Source organism: Callorhinchus milii, unplaced genomic scaffold, assembly GCF_018977255.1.
Source record: "Callorhinchus milii isolate IMCB2004 unplaced genomic scaffold, IMCB_Cmil_1.0 Scaffold3, whole genome shotgun sequence".
Lineage (NCBI taxonomy): Eukaryota > Metazoa > Chordata > Chondrichthyes > Chimaeriformes > Callorhinchidae > Callorhinchus > Callorhinchus milii.
The window spans coordinates 22,746,798-22,762,317 of NW_024704744.1; the positions used below are offsets into that span (position 1 = coordinate 22,746,798).

General features: G+C 48.5%; 1 protein-coding gene and 2 non-coding genes across 11 annotated transcripts in view; all 3 read right to left on the reverse strand.

The window, feature by feature from the left end:
- Window positions 1-4,016, reverse strand: part of agbl5 (AGBL carboxypeptidase 5) — a 46,468-nt gene extending 42,452 nt beyond the window's left edge. For 6 of the 9 annotated variants that reach the window (XM_007900418.2, XM_007900417.2, XM_007900422.2 and 3 more), the window contains exons 1-2: window positions 2,550-2,669; window positions 1,147-1,204 (exon numbers count right to left, since the gene is read on the reverse strand). In XM_007900418.2, the coding sequence (XP_007898609.1) occupies window positions 1,147-1,204; window positions 2,550-2,555 (64 nt within the window). In that variant the 5' untranslated portion in view covers window positions 2,556-2,669. Of the gene's footprint in view, window positions 1-1,146; window positions 1,205-2,326; window positions 2,670-3,599 lie in introns of those variants that run through there. The other 3 variants (XM_007900420.2, XM_007900426.2, XM_007900421.2) reach the window with 3 other exon arrangements.
- Window positions 4,017-8,459: 4,443 nt separating this feature from the next.
- Window positions 8,460-8,532, reverse strand: trnaa-agc. The gene has a single exon. It is a non-coding gene; the product is annotated as a tRNA-Ala (tRNA).
- A 1,324-nt stretch (window positions 8,533-9,856) lies between these two features.
- Window positions 9,857-9,950, reverse strand: trnay-gua. The gene is made up of 2 exons: window positions 9,914-9,950; window positions 9,857-9,892 (listed from the first exon to the last, which is right to left on the reverse strand). It is a non-coding gene; the product is annotated as a tRNA-Tyr (tRNA).
- Between the last annotated feature and the right edge of the window lie 5,570 nt (window positions 9,951-15,520).

The following is a 15,520-nucleotide window of genomic DNA, read 5'->3' on the forward strand; positions in this document are numbered from 1 at the left end:
TCGGGAGGAAGGAGGGTGGCCGATGGCATGGTCGAAGAGGAGGGTCTTGAGGTGAGACTTGAAGGAGGTTAAGGAGGGGGTGAGGCAGTGACTAGGGGATGGAATTCCAGAAGTTGGGGGCAGAGTGGCTGAATCTCTCCTGCTAATGGTGGGGTGGGTGGGTCGGGGGACGTGGAGCAGGCCGGAGCGGGCTGAGCGGAGGGAATGGACGGGTTGGTAGCGGATTAGAAGGTCGCAGAGGTAGTGTGGGGTGAGGCCATGGAAGGCTTTGTATGTGAGGACCACATTGTAGTGGTTAATGGGACCCGAGTGGTAAGAGTTCCTGCCCCCAGCAACTGGTCTTCCCTTTTCCCTTCCAAGTCCTGCTGATGAGCCAGCCTTGCCCTGCTGTCATCAACAGTGCGCTAGAGCACTGCGGATCCACCTGGCTCAGGAAGTGGACTATTGAGATGGCTGCAGAGGATCGATGCAATTCTGGCATTCAGTTGCCAGTTCAGACCCAAAGAGATCCCACTTACCTCCCCCAAGGATGTTAAGATAACAGGTAATACAATGCTTACATTACCAAAGCCACCTATGTATAAATAAATTCATATTCAACATCAGCTCTTTTAGATAATACACATTTTTTTTAAATTGGCCCAATCCACAACTGTTTGTGGGACACTGCTGTGCGTATTTGGCTGCCACATTGCGCCCACAAAATACAGTCAATTCACTTTACAATATATTCTGTGAAGTGCTTTGAGACGTCTCAATGACGTGATAAGAAGTTATATCAAATGCAAGTATTATTATTATTCAGACTTGATTGGAGTGAAACTTGACCAATCATTGCCAATTAATGATATGGGAGAAAAGCATATTATGTTCTGAGTTTAGCACTGGGTCAGCACTAAGCAAATTTCATTAAAACACAAAGTTAGAGAGAGGAAAAATGACAGAAAAAAAATCATACTGTTCTCATCGGTTTAGATTGAATTTGAGTCCAGAAGTGAAGAACAATTTTAATCATAAGTTTATTTATTGCATATTGTAAGCAAGAACTACCATGAACATTGAAGTATGCAGTATTTACATTGTACACCAATGTGCAAGGAAATATTTCCTCAAATAAGTAAACAGAATGAAATGAATCCAACTCACCGTATTCGGCCAATTCACCTTCTGTACACTTAGCACTTCCATAGTGGACATTTAATGCCTTCAGACAAAACAAGTTTAAAAACAGATTAATATTTGTAAATAAAAGTGATCTTATTAAGGATAATAAGTCTTTACAGGAAAATATCAAATTCTATGTAGCATGAAACTATCATTTTCAGAGTTTGGCTGTGTTACATTTGCAACAGTTTGTTTTGTTTTCTTGTAGCAAACATAGCAGTTGCTTGTTAAGGGGTAGGGAAAATAGGAAAATTCACTTCCTGATTTGCAATTAGCCATTCGTGACATGTGCCAGCAATCCACTCTCGGTCCATGTATTAGAATGTGTATTCTCTCACAACCTGATTACCTAATTCAGAGAGAATTAGGCACAGATTGCCAACAGTCAAGGGTTGGGACCTCATAGTGTGCATTGGGGTACTGCTGGGAGTCTGTCTAACCAGCTAAAACCATATGCCACGATTCGGCAAGCTTCCTGCCGTTTGTCCAACTTAGACCATTCTACCTTGACTCTGATTTGTAGGGTTAACAATCCCCCAGATAAATTAGGTCATTCACTTCATTATTGTTTGTGGGACACTGTTGTGCACAAATTTGCTTCTACAAAACACAGACACTACACTTCACATAAAATCCTGTGAAGTTCTTTGATACACCTCCCAATGTGAAATAGGCAATGCAAGGATTAAAAGGATTATTATCACCAGAATATTCAGTATTACTATATTTATCAACAATATTGTTAGTATAATTCAAGTTACAAAAGTATTTATAATAATAACAATCCTTCCATTTAGTTTAGCACCATTCATCTTAGAAGGATGTCCCAAAGTGTTTCACATGATATACTGTAACTGTGTGCTTAAGTGAATATGGCATTATTATTAATATTACTATATCAGTATTAATTGATTTACCATACAACAGTCAATTATGATATTAGTTATCATTAGATGAAGCTTTCCTGATATAATGGATACTGTTTACTCTCTCTGGAGTCAGTAGATGTGGCATTTGACTACCACTATAACTTGTTCTATCACCAGTGCCAGTAGATGCCAGTTTACTGATTGATGCCGTGCATTATTATTACTGACGATTCTGGTTATTTTTTATCTCTTGTTCCCTCTCTCTCTGTGTCACTGGATGCAGGTTTACTTACGTTGCAGTCTTTACCCCAATGTTGGTGGATGCAGTTTATTGGCTGTTAATGTTCTCTTTCTGGTACCACTGTACCAATGTTTTAGCAGCTATTACTGTTCCCTCTTTGGTGCCTGTGGTTTACTAGTCTCCACCTTGTGCAAGTGATATACTGGATGCCCCTGTTACCTCTCTTATGCCAGTGGTTTATTAGCTCTCCCTGATGATGTCTGTGGTATACTGACCATCATTGTTGTCTCCCTGGTGCCAGCGGTTTTCTGTCTGTTACGATCTCTGGGGCCAGTCACTTACTGACTGTTTGTTTCTCTCTCTGGTGGTTTACTACCTGTGTGTGTCTATAATCAGGGATATTAACTGTGTCTGTGTGGCCAGGGTTACTGTCTGTGTGTGTGTCTGTGTGGCCAGGGTTACTGTCTCTGTGTGTGTATGGCCAGGGTTACTGTCTCTGTGTGTGTATGGCCAGGGTTACTGTCTCTGTGTGTGTCTGTATGGCCAGGGTTACTGTCTCTGTGTGTGTCTGTATGGCCAGGGTTACTGTCTCTGTGTGTGTATGGCCAGGGTTACTGTCTCTGTGTGTGTCTGTATGGCCAGGGTTACTGTCTCTGTGTGTGTATGGCCAGGGTTACTGTCTCTGTGTGTGTCTGTGTGTGGCCAGGGTTACTGTCTCTGTGTGTGTGTGTATGGCCAGGGTTACTGTCTCTGTGTGTGTGTGTATGGCCAGGGTTACTGTCTCTGTGTGTGTGTGTATGGCCAGGGTTACTGTCTCTGTGTGTGTGTGTATGGCCAGGGTTACTGTCTCTGTGTGTGTATGGCCAGGGTTACTGTCTCTGTGTGTGTATGGCCAGGGTTACTGTCTCTGTGTGTGTATGGCCAGGGTTACTGTCTCTGTGTGTGTCTGTGTGTGGACAGGGTTACTGTCTCTGTGTGTGTCTGTGTGTGGACAGGGTTACTGTCTCTGTGTGTGTCTGTGTGTGGCCAGGGTCACTGTCTCTGTATGGCCAGGGTTACTGTCTGTGTGTGTGTGTGTGTGTGTGTATGGGTTACTGTCTCTGTCTGTGTGTGTGTGTATGGGTTACTGTCTCTGTGTGTGTGAGTGAGTGTGTGTGTATGGGTTACTGTCTCTGTGTGTGTGTGTGAGTGAGTGAGTGTGTGTGGCCAGTGGTGACTGTGACCGGCTGCTGTGTGTGTGTGTGTGTGTGTGTGTGTGGCCAGTGGTTGGAGTGACCGTTGGTCAGTTGTTATTTGAATCTCCCGTGTGTTCGGGTCTCGCTCACCTCGCGCTCTGGGCTCAGCGCCGCCGCCTGGGGCCAACCGCGGGCCCGACCGCACCCCCATCACACCCGCCTCTCATCTCCTCAGCTCCCGCTCCGAGCAGCTGGTGAACACCAGCCCGGGCTTCCCAGTCACCCCCCTAACACAGGCCCACCCCGCTCTCTCAGTGCCAGTCCTCGGCCTCTCTCTCTCTCTCTCTCTGCCCTCGGTCCCCGCTCTCCGTTTTCCTCTATCTCTGAGTCGCCCTCATCCTCTCCGGCGTCCCTCGCTCTCCCCCTCCATGTCTCTGATTCTCTCTCCTCACTGGGTGTGTCTTTCCGTTTCGCGGACTCTCTGACCGTTTTCAGAGCGACTCCACACTCTCCTCATCTGCCAGTCTCTCTCTCTCTCTCTCACTCCCCCTCACTCACTCTCTCCCCCAGTCTCTCTCTCCCCCTCACTCACTCACTCTCTCCCTCAGTCTCTATCTCCCCCCTCACTCACTCCCCTCACTCAGTCTCCAGCTCTCCCCTCACTCACTCCCCTCCCTCAGTCTCTAGCTCCCCCCTCACTCACTCCCTCAGTCTCTAGCTCCCCCTCACTCACTCTCTCCCTCAGTCTCCAGCTCCCCCTCACTCACTCCCCTCACTCAGTCTCCAGCTCTCCCCTCACTCACTCCCCTCCCTCAGTCTCTAGCTCCCCCCTCACTCACTCCCTCAGTCTCTAGCTCCCCCTCACTCACTCTCTCCCTCAGTCTCCAGCTCCCCCTCACTCACTCCCCTCCCTCAGTCTCCAGCTCTCCCCTCACTCACTCCCCTCCCTCAGTCTCTAGCTCCCCCCTCACTCACTCCCTCAGTCTCTAGCTCCCCCCTCACTCACTCTCTCCCTCAGTCTCCAGCTCCCCCCTCACTCACTCCCCTCCCTCAGTCTCCAGCTCCCCCCTCACTCACTCCCTCAGTCTCCAGCTCCCCCCTCACTCTCTCCCCCAGTCTCTCTCTCCCCCTCACTCACTCTTTCTCTCCCTCAGTCTCCAGCTCCCCCCTCCCTCACTCCCCTCCCTCAGTCTCCAGCTCCCCCCTCACTCACTCCCTCAGTCTCCAGCTCCCCCCTCACTCACTCTCTCCCTCAGTCTCCAGCTCCCCCCTCACTCACTCCCTCCCTCAGTCTCTAGCTCCCCCTCACTCACTCTCTCCCTCAGTCTCCAGCTCCCCCTCACTCACTCCCCTCCCTCAGTCTCCAGCTCCCCCCTCACTCACTCTCTCCCTCAGTCTCCAGCTCCCCCCTCACTCACTCCCCTCCCTCAGTCTCCAGCTCCCCCCTCACTCAATCCCCTCCCTCAGTCTCCAGCTCCCCCCTCACTCACTCCCCTCCCTCAGTCTCCAGCTCCCCCCTCACTCACTCCCCTCCCTCAGTCTCTAGCTCCCCCCTCACTCACTCCCCTCCCTCAGTCTCCAGCTCCCCCCTCCCTCACTCCCCTCCCTCAGTCTCCAGCTCCCCCCTCACTCACTCCCCTCCCTCAGTCTCTAGCTCCCCCCTCACTCACTCTCTCCCTCAGTCTCCAGCTCCCCCCTCACTCACTCCCCTCAGTCTCCAGCTCTCCCCTCACTCACTCCCTCAGTCTCCAGCTCCCCCCTCCCTCACTCCCCTCCCTCAGTCTCCAGCTCCCCCCTCACTCACTCCCCTCCCTCAGTCTCTAGCTCCCCCCTCACTCACTCCCTCAGTCTCTAGCTCCCCCCTCACTCACTCCCCTCAGTCTCCAGCTCCCCCCTCACTCACTCCCCTCCCTCAGTCTCCAGCTCCCCCCTCACTCCCCTCAGTCTCTAGCTCCCCCCTCACTCCCCTCCCTCAGTCTCTAGCTCCCCCCTCCCTCCCTCAGTCTGGCCCCAGTCTGTGTGTGTCCCCCCCGGTGCTCCCCCCCGGCTGCCCCTCCGGCTCTCTTTGTTTTCAGGGTGACCACACTCTCTCCTCTCACTGCTTGACATCAACAACCTCCCCTCTTATTGGATGTTTCACTGGAAGAACAAAATGTTTAGTGATTGGCTGCCTGTAAAGTGGGGGTGTACCTGCTCCTCATTGTGGAGCTCTGTCACCCAAACCCAACGAGGTGTTGGTATGTGGAGAGGGCAGCTGTCCAGATGGTGCTTGTAATGGGAAGCTTTGTGGATTTAGATACCTAAATCTAACTCCAATATTGCCCCTAATGCATACTTCAGGTCCTCAGCATCTTGCGGAACCTGATGCGGGAGAGGACGTGGGTTGTGGAGTTCTTGATGTTCTGCAGCTTGTGTAGGGAGGATGGAGGGAGTTTGGCCGGCACGCTGGTTTCGTCAAGCCCCAACGTGATGAAGCCTGGGGTAGAAGCAGTACAGAGACGTGCAATGTTGCAAAATGAGGGAAATCTGTTACAAATTGTTACCAGCATTAAACGCACGGTTGCCAGGAATGTCCAGATCACAATCTGGCAGTGTGGTTAATATCAGCACCTCTCCCTCTCTCTCTGCGGCTTATGATCTCAGGCCATTGGATCACTTTTCGGGGGTAATATTCCCTTCAAAAATTAAAACAGAATTATAATTATTTGGTCACTCAATCCACGACTGTTTGTGGGACATTGTTTGCGCAAATTGGCTGCTGTGTTTTGCCCACAAACTACAGCCAATTGACTTTACAGTATATTTCAGTGAAACGCTTTAAGACGTATCAAAGATGTGATAATAATAATAATCCTTGCATTTGATAAAGCACTTTTCACGTCTTCTAGACGTCTCAAAGCACTTCACAGAATATGCTATAAAATGAATTAACTGTATATTTGTGGGCAAAACGTGGCAGTCAATTGCGCACAGCAGTGTCCCACAAACAGTCGTGGATTGAAAAAGACCGATTTATTATTTTGTTTTTTGGAGGGATTATTAATAGGCATGTGGAGTAAGGAAACTTGCCCAATGTTTCGCCCTGCCTGGTATGTGTGTCAGCCCAACTCAGTCTGTATCTATGTTTGCCTGTGTGTTTAATGATAAATAATAAGGTGCTATATCAAATGCATGGATCATTATTAAAGCTGAATAAGGATTTGGAGGACAAATTTGTGTTTAACAAGACATTAAGGATCTGCAACAGGAATTCTGATACTTGAGGTGGAGAAAGCAACTCAGACAGGCAGTGTGCTTCACTCCTTCCCATCCATTGGGATGGATTTCCCTTATATCTTACAATGAATATTTCCAAATGCGTCACATTCAGTTTCACCCACAAAATATACAGTCATTTTACAGTATATTCTGTGAAGCGCTTTGAAACTTTTCAGAGACGTGATAAAGCGCTATGTCAAATGCAAGGATTATTATTATAATGGTCCAAGCATTGCCTATGAAGCGCTTAGAGACATTTTGATGTTATCGGTACAATATCATGTTGCAGGAATTACAACAACAAGATTACATTTGTATAGCGCCTTTCACATCGGGAGGACGTCCCAAAGCGCTGGACAGAGTACAGCATTTCAGACCTGGGTTGGGAAGGGAGGGGAAGGGGGGTGGCCGATGCCATGGTCGAAGAGGAGGGTCTTGAGGCGGGACTTGAAGGAGGCTAAGGAGGGGGCGAGGCGGAGTGACTGGGGGATGGAATTCCAGAGGTTGAGGGCAGTGGCTGAAGGCTCTCCCACCAATGGTGGGGCAGGTGGGTCGGGGGACGTGGAGCAGGCCGGAGCCGGCTGAGCGGAGGGAGCAGGCGGGTTGGTAGGGTGTTAGAAGGTCGCAGAGGTAGGGTGGGGTGAGGCCATGGAGGGCTTACCTCTCCGATCTACTATCCCCCTACTTACCTGCCCGTACCCTCCGTTCCTCTGGCTCCAGTCTGCTCCACATCCCCCGCCCTAACTGCCCTACCATTGGTGGACGGGCCTTCAGCCTCTCAGCCCCGAGGCTCTGGAACTCCATCCCCCAGTGCCTTCACCTTGCCTCCTCCCTTTCCTCCTTCAATGCCGGTCTCAAGACCTTTCTCTTTGACCGTGCCTTCAGCTCCCCTCTCAACTCTCTACCCCCTCCTCGCTCCCTCCCTTCCCTCCCCTCACCCTGACCATTTCCCCCCAATGCTCGGGTCCCGATCTAACTGTCCAGCGCCTTGGGACGTCCTCCCGACGTGAAAGGCGCCCTATAAATGCAATCTTGTTGTTGTTGTTGTTTGTATGTGAGGACCAGGATCTTGAACTGGATCCTCTGAAGGATAGGGAGCCAGTGCAGTCGGGCGAGAGTGGGGGAGATGGGGTCACGGAGTTTGGTGCGGGAGAGGACACGGGCTGCAGAGTTCTGGATTACCTGCCGCCTGTGGAGGGAGGAGTTGGGAAGGCCAACAAGCAGGACATGAGCCGGGAGGTGATGAAGGCACGAACAAGAGTTTCAGCGGCCTGAGGGGTGAGGTAGTGGCGGAGTCGGGTCATGGCTTGGCTGTGGGGAAGAAAAGACAGTTGAGGGTCGAACAAGACACCGAGGTTCCTGACTGGCCTGGAGTTGAAGTGTGCAACCACTGAATTGGAAGATAAAATAATAAAGTAATACGATTCCACTGCCTTAATTACGGTACGAGCAAGGATTGCAAGTGGCGGTACCGAATACTGAATCGCGCTGATAAAAAGACTAAAAATATTATTACAAAACAGCAAAGAACGCCACAAAAAATAAATTCACACGCCGTAACCTTTAACATGACACAGCGGGAAGGATTGTGCCAACTCTCGGGAAAGAAAGCTGGACGTCTAAATACACGACACGCACAACCCGGAGCAGAGAGCGGCGATATGATATGACTCCCCAACAAAGTTATTAGGAGGAGAAACAATTTTAAAAAAAATTCTAAAAGTTTTTTTGTGAGGGTGAGGGGGGAAAAACTGGAGGATGCGGGCATCGATCCCGCTACCTCTCGCATGCTAAGCGAGCGCTCTACCATTTGAGCTAATCCCCCGCCACGGCCAAGCAGCGGGATTGCCGGTTGGTGTAGCTCCACCCCTCAGGCGGCTCCTGGGTCTGACGCTCAGCAGCGACTCCGCCCAACTTACACCTGAACCCCATCATCCCTCATCCAATCCACTCCGTGATGCGTGTGCCCCCCCCCCCCACACACACACAGACCAGCAGCAGTCTGTCTGCTCCCCCCCACACACACACACACACACTCTGGATCTCCTTCCATCTTGAGATGACGAGTGACTTTCCTCCTGGGGGGTGTGGGGGGCGGCACTGTTACCAATTTAGATTTCTATTGTATTATACGCCATGTTCCTCGTCGATCACCCACCCGGCGGTGTTTGGGGATTATCGTGTTAAAACCTGTCCCTATTCTCCCGGGTTCTCGTGAGCCTTTCTCGCGCCGCCTGACGGGGGCCACGCCGGGAATCGCGCGACTTCCCGGGGGCTTCGCCGCCGCAAGACTCGAGCACAAGGCTGGTCTGGAGGAAGGAGGCCGTCTCGGCCCCATCTGATCTCATCCCTCCGGAACACCCGCCCTGTCAGTCCCCCTGATCGCTGCCTCGCACTGCTCTCTGAATGCGTCGCTGTATCCCCGCCCGCGGCCGCTCACCCCCTTTCCCGGTAGACCGTCATGTTCCAGTCGTACCCTCCGGGGGGTGAAGACACACTTACCGGTGTCTGTCCTGAAATTGCCCTTTATCTAAATCTGGTCTCTGTGAGTGAGACGCAGCACCGGCCGGAGTGAGCGAACCAGAGGCTCAGCGGCTGGGCCTTTCCACTCTCCCTTTCTCTCTTCTTTTTCTCTCTTCTCTCTCTCTCTCTCTCTATCCCTCTCTTCTCTTTCTTTCTCTCCGGTTTCTCGCTCTTCTCTCTTTTCTCTTTCTCTCCTGTTTCTCTCTCGCGCGCTCTCTCTCTCTTTCCTTCTCTTTTATTCCTCTTTCTCACTCTTCTCCCTCCTGCTTTCTCTCTTCTTATTTATTCCCTCCCTCCCTCCCTCCCTCTGTGTGTGTGTGTGTGTGTGATGCTCGTATTGTTTCCCTGGTGTTGTGGGGCCGGGCCTGGCCGGGCCGGGCCTGGCCCCGGGGTGACACGGGCCTGTGTTGGTGTGGGACCTGTCACAAGTCGTGGGGTTAAGAGACCAAAACGCTCTTTAAATAAGCGAGAGAGGCTTTAAATTGAATTAATTTTTTTTTAAAAAAACAAAGAAAAGCCCTCCCCCCCACACACGCACACGCACACAATCATCCAGACTAAAAGTTTTATTATTTTTAATTGATTTACTATTAAATAAGAAAGAGGGGGGAAAAAAATACGTGGCGTCCTTCGAGCCGGAATCGAACCAGCGACCTAAGGATGTCCATGTCCGCTCGGGGCCGCTACAGTCCTCCGCTCTACCAGCTGAGCTATCGAAGGCGCTGAGGACCGACCGCCAAACACTCGCCATGTCCGCGCCGCGCGCAGCCTGAGACGACACGTCATAGAGTCTGAACCCCCTGAGTGGTCAACACAGAGAGTGATACAGAGAGAGGAACACAGAGAGTGATACAGAGAGAGTAATACAGAGAGTGATACAGAGAGGAACACAGAGAGTGATACAGAGAGAGAGGAACACAGAGAGTGATACAGAGAGAGAGGAACACAGAGAGTGATACAGAGAGAGAGGAACACAGAGAGTGATACAGAGAGAGTGACACAGAGAGTGACACAGAGAGAGCGACACACAGAGAGCGACACAGAGAGAGCGCGATACAGAGAGAGTGACACAGAGAGAGCGACACAGAGAGAGCGCGATACAGAGAGTGATAAGAGAGAGGAACACAGAGAGTGATACAGAGAGAGGAACACAGAGAGTGATACAGAGAGAGAGGAACACAGAGAGTGATACAGAGAGTGATACAGAGAGAGGAACACAGAGAGTGATACAGAGAGAGAGGAACACAGAGAGTGATACAGAGAGAGGAACACAGAGAGTGATACAGAGAGAGGAACACAGAGAGTGATACAGAGAGAGGAACACAGAGAGTGATACAGAGAGAGGAGTACAGAGAGTGATACAGAGAGAGGAGTACAGAGAGTGATACAGAGAGAGGAACACAGAGAGTGATACAGAGAGAGGAGTACAGAGAGTGATACAGAGAGAGGAGTACAGAGAGTGATACAGAGAGAGGAACACAGAGTGATACAGAGAGAGGAACACAGAGAGTAATACAGAGAGAGGAACACAGAGTGATACAGAGAGAGGAGTACAGAGAGAGGAGTACAGAGAGTGATACAGAGAGAGGAACACAGAGAGTGATACAGAGAGAGGAGTACAGAGAGTGATACAGAGAGAGGAACACAGAGTGATACAGAGAGAGGAACACAGAGAGTAATACAGAGAGAGGAACACAGAGTGATACAGAGAGAGGAGTACAGAGAGTGATACAGAGAGAGGAACACAGAGAGTGATACAGAGAGAGGAGTACAGAGAGTGATACAGAGAGAGGAGTACAGAGAGTGATACAGAGAGAGGAACACAGAGTGATACAGAGAGAGGAACACAGAGAGTAATACAGAGAGAGGAACACAGAGTGATACAGAGAGAGGAGTACAGAGAGTGATACAGAGAGAGGAACACAGAGAGTGATACAGAGAGAGGAACACAGAGAGTGATACAGAGAGAGGAGTACAGAGAGTGATACAGAGAGAGGAGTACAGAGAGTGATACAGAGAGAGGAACACAGAGAGTGATACAGAGAGAGGAGTACAGAGAGTGATACAGAGAGAGGAACACAGAGTGATACAGAGAGAGGAACACAGAGAGTAATACAGAGAGAGGAACACAGAGAGTGATACAGAGAGAGGAGTACAGAGAGTGATACAGAGAGAGGAACACAGAGTGATACAGAGAGAGGAACACAGAGAGTAATACAGAGAGAGGAACACAGAGTGATACAGAGAGAGGAGTACAGAGAGTAATACAGAGAGAGGAACACAGAGTGAAAAAGAGAGAGTAATACAGAGAGTGATACAGAGAGAGGAACACAGAGAGTGATACAGAGAGAGGGACACAGAGAGTGATACAGAGAGAGAGGAACACAGAGAGTGATACAGAGAGGAACACAGAGAGTGATACAGAGAGAGGAACACAGAGAGAGGAACACAGAGAGTGATACAGAGAGTGATACAGAGAGAGGAACACAGAGAGTGATACAGGGAGAGGAACACAGAGAGTGATACAGAGAGAGGAACACAGAGAGTGATACAGAGAGAGGAACACAGAGAGTGATACAGAGAGAGAGGAACACAGAGAGTGATACAGAGAGTGATACAGAGAGAGGAACACAGAGAGTGATACAGAGAGAGAGGAACACAGAGAGTGATACAGAGAGAGGAACACAGAGAGTGATACAGAGAGAGGAACACAGAGAGTGATACAGAGAGAGGAACACAGAGAGTGATACAGAGAGAGGAGTACAGAGAGTGATACAGAGAGAGGAGTACAGAGAGTGATACAGAGAGAGGAACACAGAGAGTGATACAGAGAGAGGAGTACAGAGAGTGATACAGAGAGAGGAGTACAGAGAGTGATACAGAGAGAGGAACACAGAGTGATAAAGAGAGAGGAACACAGAGAGTAATACAGAGAGAGGAACACAGAGAGTGATACAGAGAGAGGAGTACAGAGAGTGATACAGAGAGAGGAACACAGAGAATGATACAGAGAGAGGAGTACAGAGAGTGATACAGAGAGAGGAACACAGAGAGTGATACAGAGAGAGGAGTACAGAGAGTGATACAGAGAGAGGAACACAGAGTGATACAGAGAGAGGAACACAGAGAGTAATTCAGAGAGAGGAACACAGAGTGATACAGAGAGAGGAGTACAGAGAGTGATACAGAGAGAGGAACACAGAGAGTGATACAGAGAGAGCGATACAGAGAGAGACTGAGAGATACAGAGAGAGTGACACAGAGAGAGAGTGATACACAGAGAGAGTAATACAGAGAGAGGAACACAGAGAGTGATACAGAGAGAGGAACACAGAGAGTGATACAGAGAGAGAGGAACACAGAGAGTGATACAGAGAGAGGAACACAGAGAGTGATACAGAGAGAGGAGTACAGAGAGTGATACAGAGAGAGGATGATACAGAGAGAGGAGTACAGAGAGTGATACAGAGAGAGGAACACAGGAGTGATACAGAGAGAGGAACACAGAGTGATACAGAGAGGAACACAGAGTGATACAGAGAGAGGAGTACAGAGAGTAATACAGAGAGAGGAACACAGAGTGATACAGAGAGAGGAACACAGAGAGTGATACAGAGAGAGGAACACAGAGAGTGATACAGAGAGAGGAACACAGAGTGATACAGAGAGGAACACAGAGTGATACAGAGAGAGGAACACAGAGAGTAATACAGAGAGGAACACAGAGAGTAATACAGAGTCATAGAGAGAGGAATACAGAGTCATAGAGAGAGTAATACAGAATAATACAGAGAGAGTAATGCAGTGAGTAATAGAGAGAGTAATACAGAGTGAGTAATACGGAGTAATAGAGAGAGTAATACAGAGAGTAATAGAGAGAAAGTAATACAGAGAGTAATAGAGAGAGTAATGCAGAGAGAGAGAGAGTAATACAGACAGAGTTTGCAGAGTAGAGCCTGGATGTTCTGAATGTGTATATGAGGGTCTCGGTGGCCGGTAGTGTGAGACTGACAGTGGAGGTGGGGGAAGGCAGAGCGGGTCATGGCTCAGATATGGAGTAGAAAGGATAGTTGAGGGTCAAAACAAAACCCCAGGGTTTTGACTGACATAGCAACCCCAAGACTGGCTTAGGAAAGCCTCGGTCTTGTTGCCGTTCAACTGAAGGAAGTTAGTTCTCATCCAGGACTTGATGTCCGACAGACATTCTGTCACCGCCCCATCTCCAACGTCCCTTTCCTCTCTAATGTCCTGGAACGAGTCATTGCTTCCCAGCTTTGCTCCTTCCATTCCTTTCCTGAACTCCTCCAATCATGTTTCAGTGCCATCCACCGCACAGAAACAGCCCTGGTCAAAGGGACACGTGACATTCTGTCCATCTGCGACCAGGGCTCCCTTCTGCCTCCTCGTCCTCCTTGACCTCTCTGCTGCTTTCGACACCGTCGACCTCATCCACCGCCTCTCCTCTCATCTCAACCTTCACGGCTCTGTCCTTGACTGGTTCAGATCGTACCTCTCACACTGCCTCCACTTCATCTCCACAAACGGTTTCTCCTCTAACCCCCGGACCATCTTGTGGGGCATTCCTCAGGTCCCCTCCTCTTCAACATCTATATGCTCCCTCTTGGTGACATCATCCGCAGACATGGGGTCAACTTCCACATGTATGCGGATGATACCCAACTCTATCTCTCTGCCTCCCCCTTAAAAGAGACCTATCCAGAGCCAGACACGCACAAATACAAAGAGAGGAGAGAGCAACAGACGAGAGAGACATTAATACAGAGAGAAAAACTAACAGAGAGCAACAGAGGGAGACCAAAAAAGAGTCAGACCAACACCGTCAAAATCAGAGAGAGAGAGACCAGAAACTTTTAATTATAAAGTACCCTTCACGCGGACAGCATCTTAGGATGCTCGAGAGAGGAGAAACTAAAATACATCGTCATTACAATTTAGGGCAAATCCTATGAAATGACATGATAAAACCCTATCCCAAAGCATTTCATAGAATTTATTAAATAAATTCCAACATCCATCAATAGTATTACTCTATTGCTGGATGTTGGAATTTATTTAAGTGTCTGTTAAATTCAGATGTCTTGCAGAGGCAAGATTATTATTTATTTAATGGTCAATGGCAAAATTCATTGCAGTGCCCAGGTTCGGAGGACACATAATCTTTCCACCTTTGCCTTTCTTTTGAATTATTATTGTGCTATGATAATTGTCTCCTTACAATCATGCACCACTGTCCATCTAGTAACCTTGGTTTTATAACTGAGTGTTTTCTAAACATTTCCAATGTGCAAGTGAGTATGACAAACATTTTTGACATAATCTTTTATGAAAATTGAGGGATTTATGTCACGGCCAATACTGCAATAGTTTCCAACAGTGAAGCTTACTTATGTTGGAAACTAATTTATTAGCTTACTTATGCTTATTTATTTAACATTATCAATCACATGACTGAAACAGTGTCTGTTAAATGTAGGTGTTTTGCAGAGAAGTGGTAGCAATGTTTTCATCTCATGATTGGTCGACCAAATGAAATATGGTCATTCTTCCTGACAGTATCATTCTCTTGGCCACATGGCTGTAACAAATATCTGGTTAACCAGGGTTATCAGGATGAAAAAGAGGAATACTGATGGGTTGGCCAGTTTGCAGGTTCTGGATCAGCAGTACCCCATTGATGGATGTTGGAAGTTGTACATTAATGGAAAAAAAGTAGCATTGATATTGTGCATCCTGAAGGCTCGTAGTTGCTGAAGTTGGGGTCCTGACCAGTCTGTGTTGCGTCACCAAAGAACCATGTTTTACACATTGCTCAGTCATTTTTTTTCTGGTAAATCCATTCTACTTTCAGGATTGCTTCTTTAAAACTCTACATCTTATCAATCACCTTGACAAACTTATGTAATAATTTAGATGCCATTTATCTTTTGGTCAGCTGGGTATCCGACACACAGAAACCAATCATCATATTACAGTCTCCAAACTATATAAGTATGAAAATTTCTGGCATGGAGTGTGTGTGCACTCTCTCTCCAGCTGAGCTATGCTTACCTAATCTGAGTTTAGCCACAGGTTAGTATATTGCTTGAATATAATCAGCAAAAAAGTCACGGCTGACCCTTGCACTCCAGGACAGGCGCTATATAAATGGAAGTTGTTGTTGTTACAAATACTGTGTTTCCCACTGCTTGTCCAATTAGAATTATCCTGTTCGGCCTTTGCCTTGCAGAGTAAACAGGTGTAGAGTGGAAAATATCTCAGACCCCAGTGAC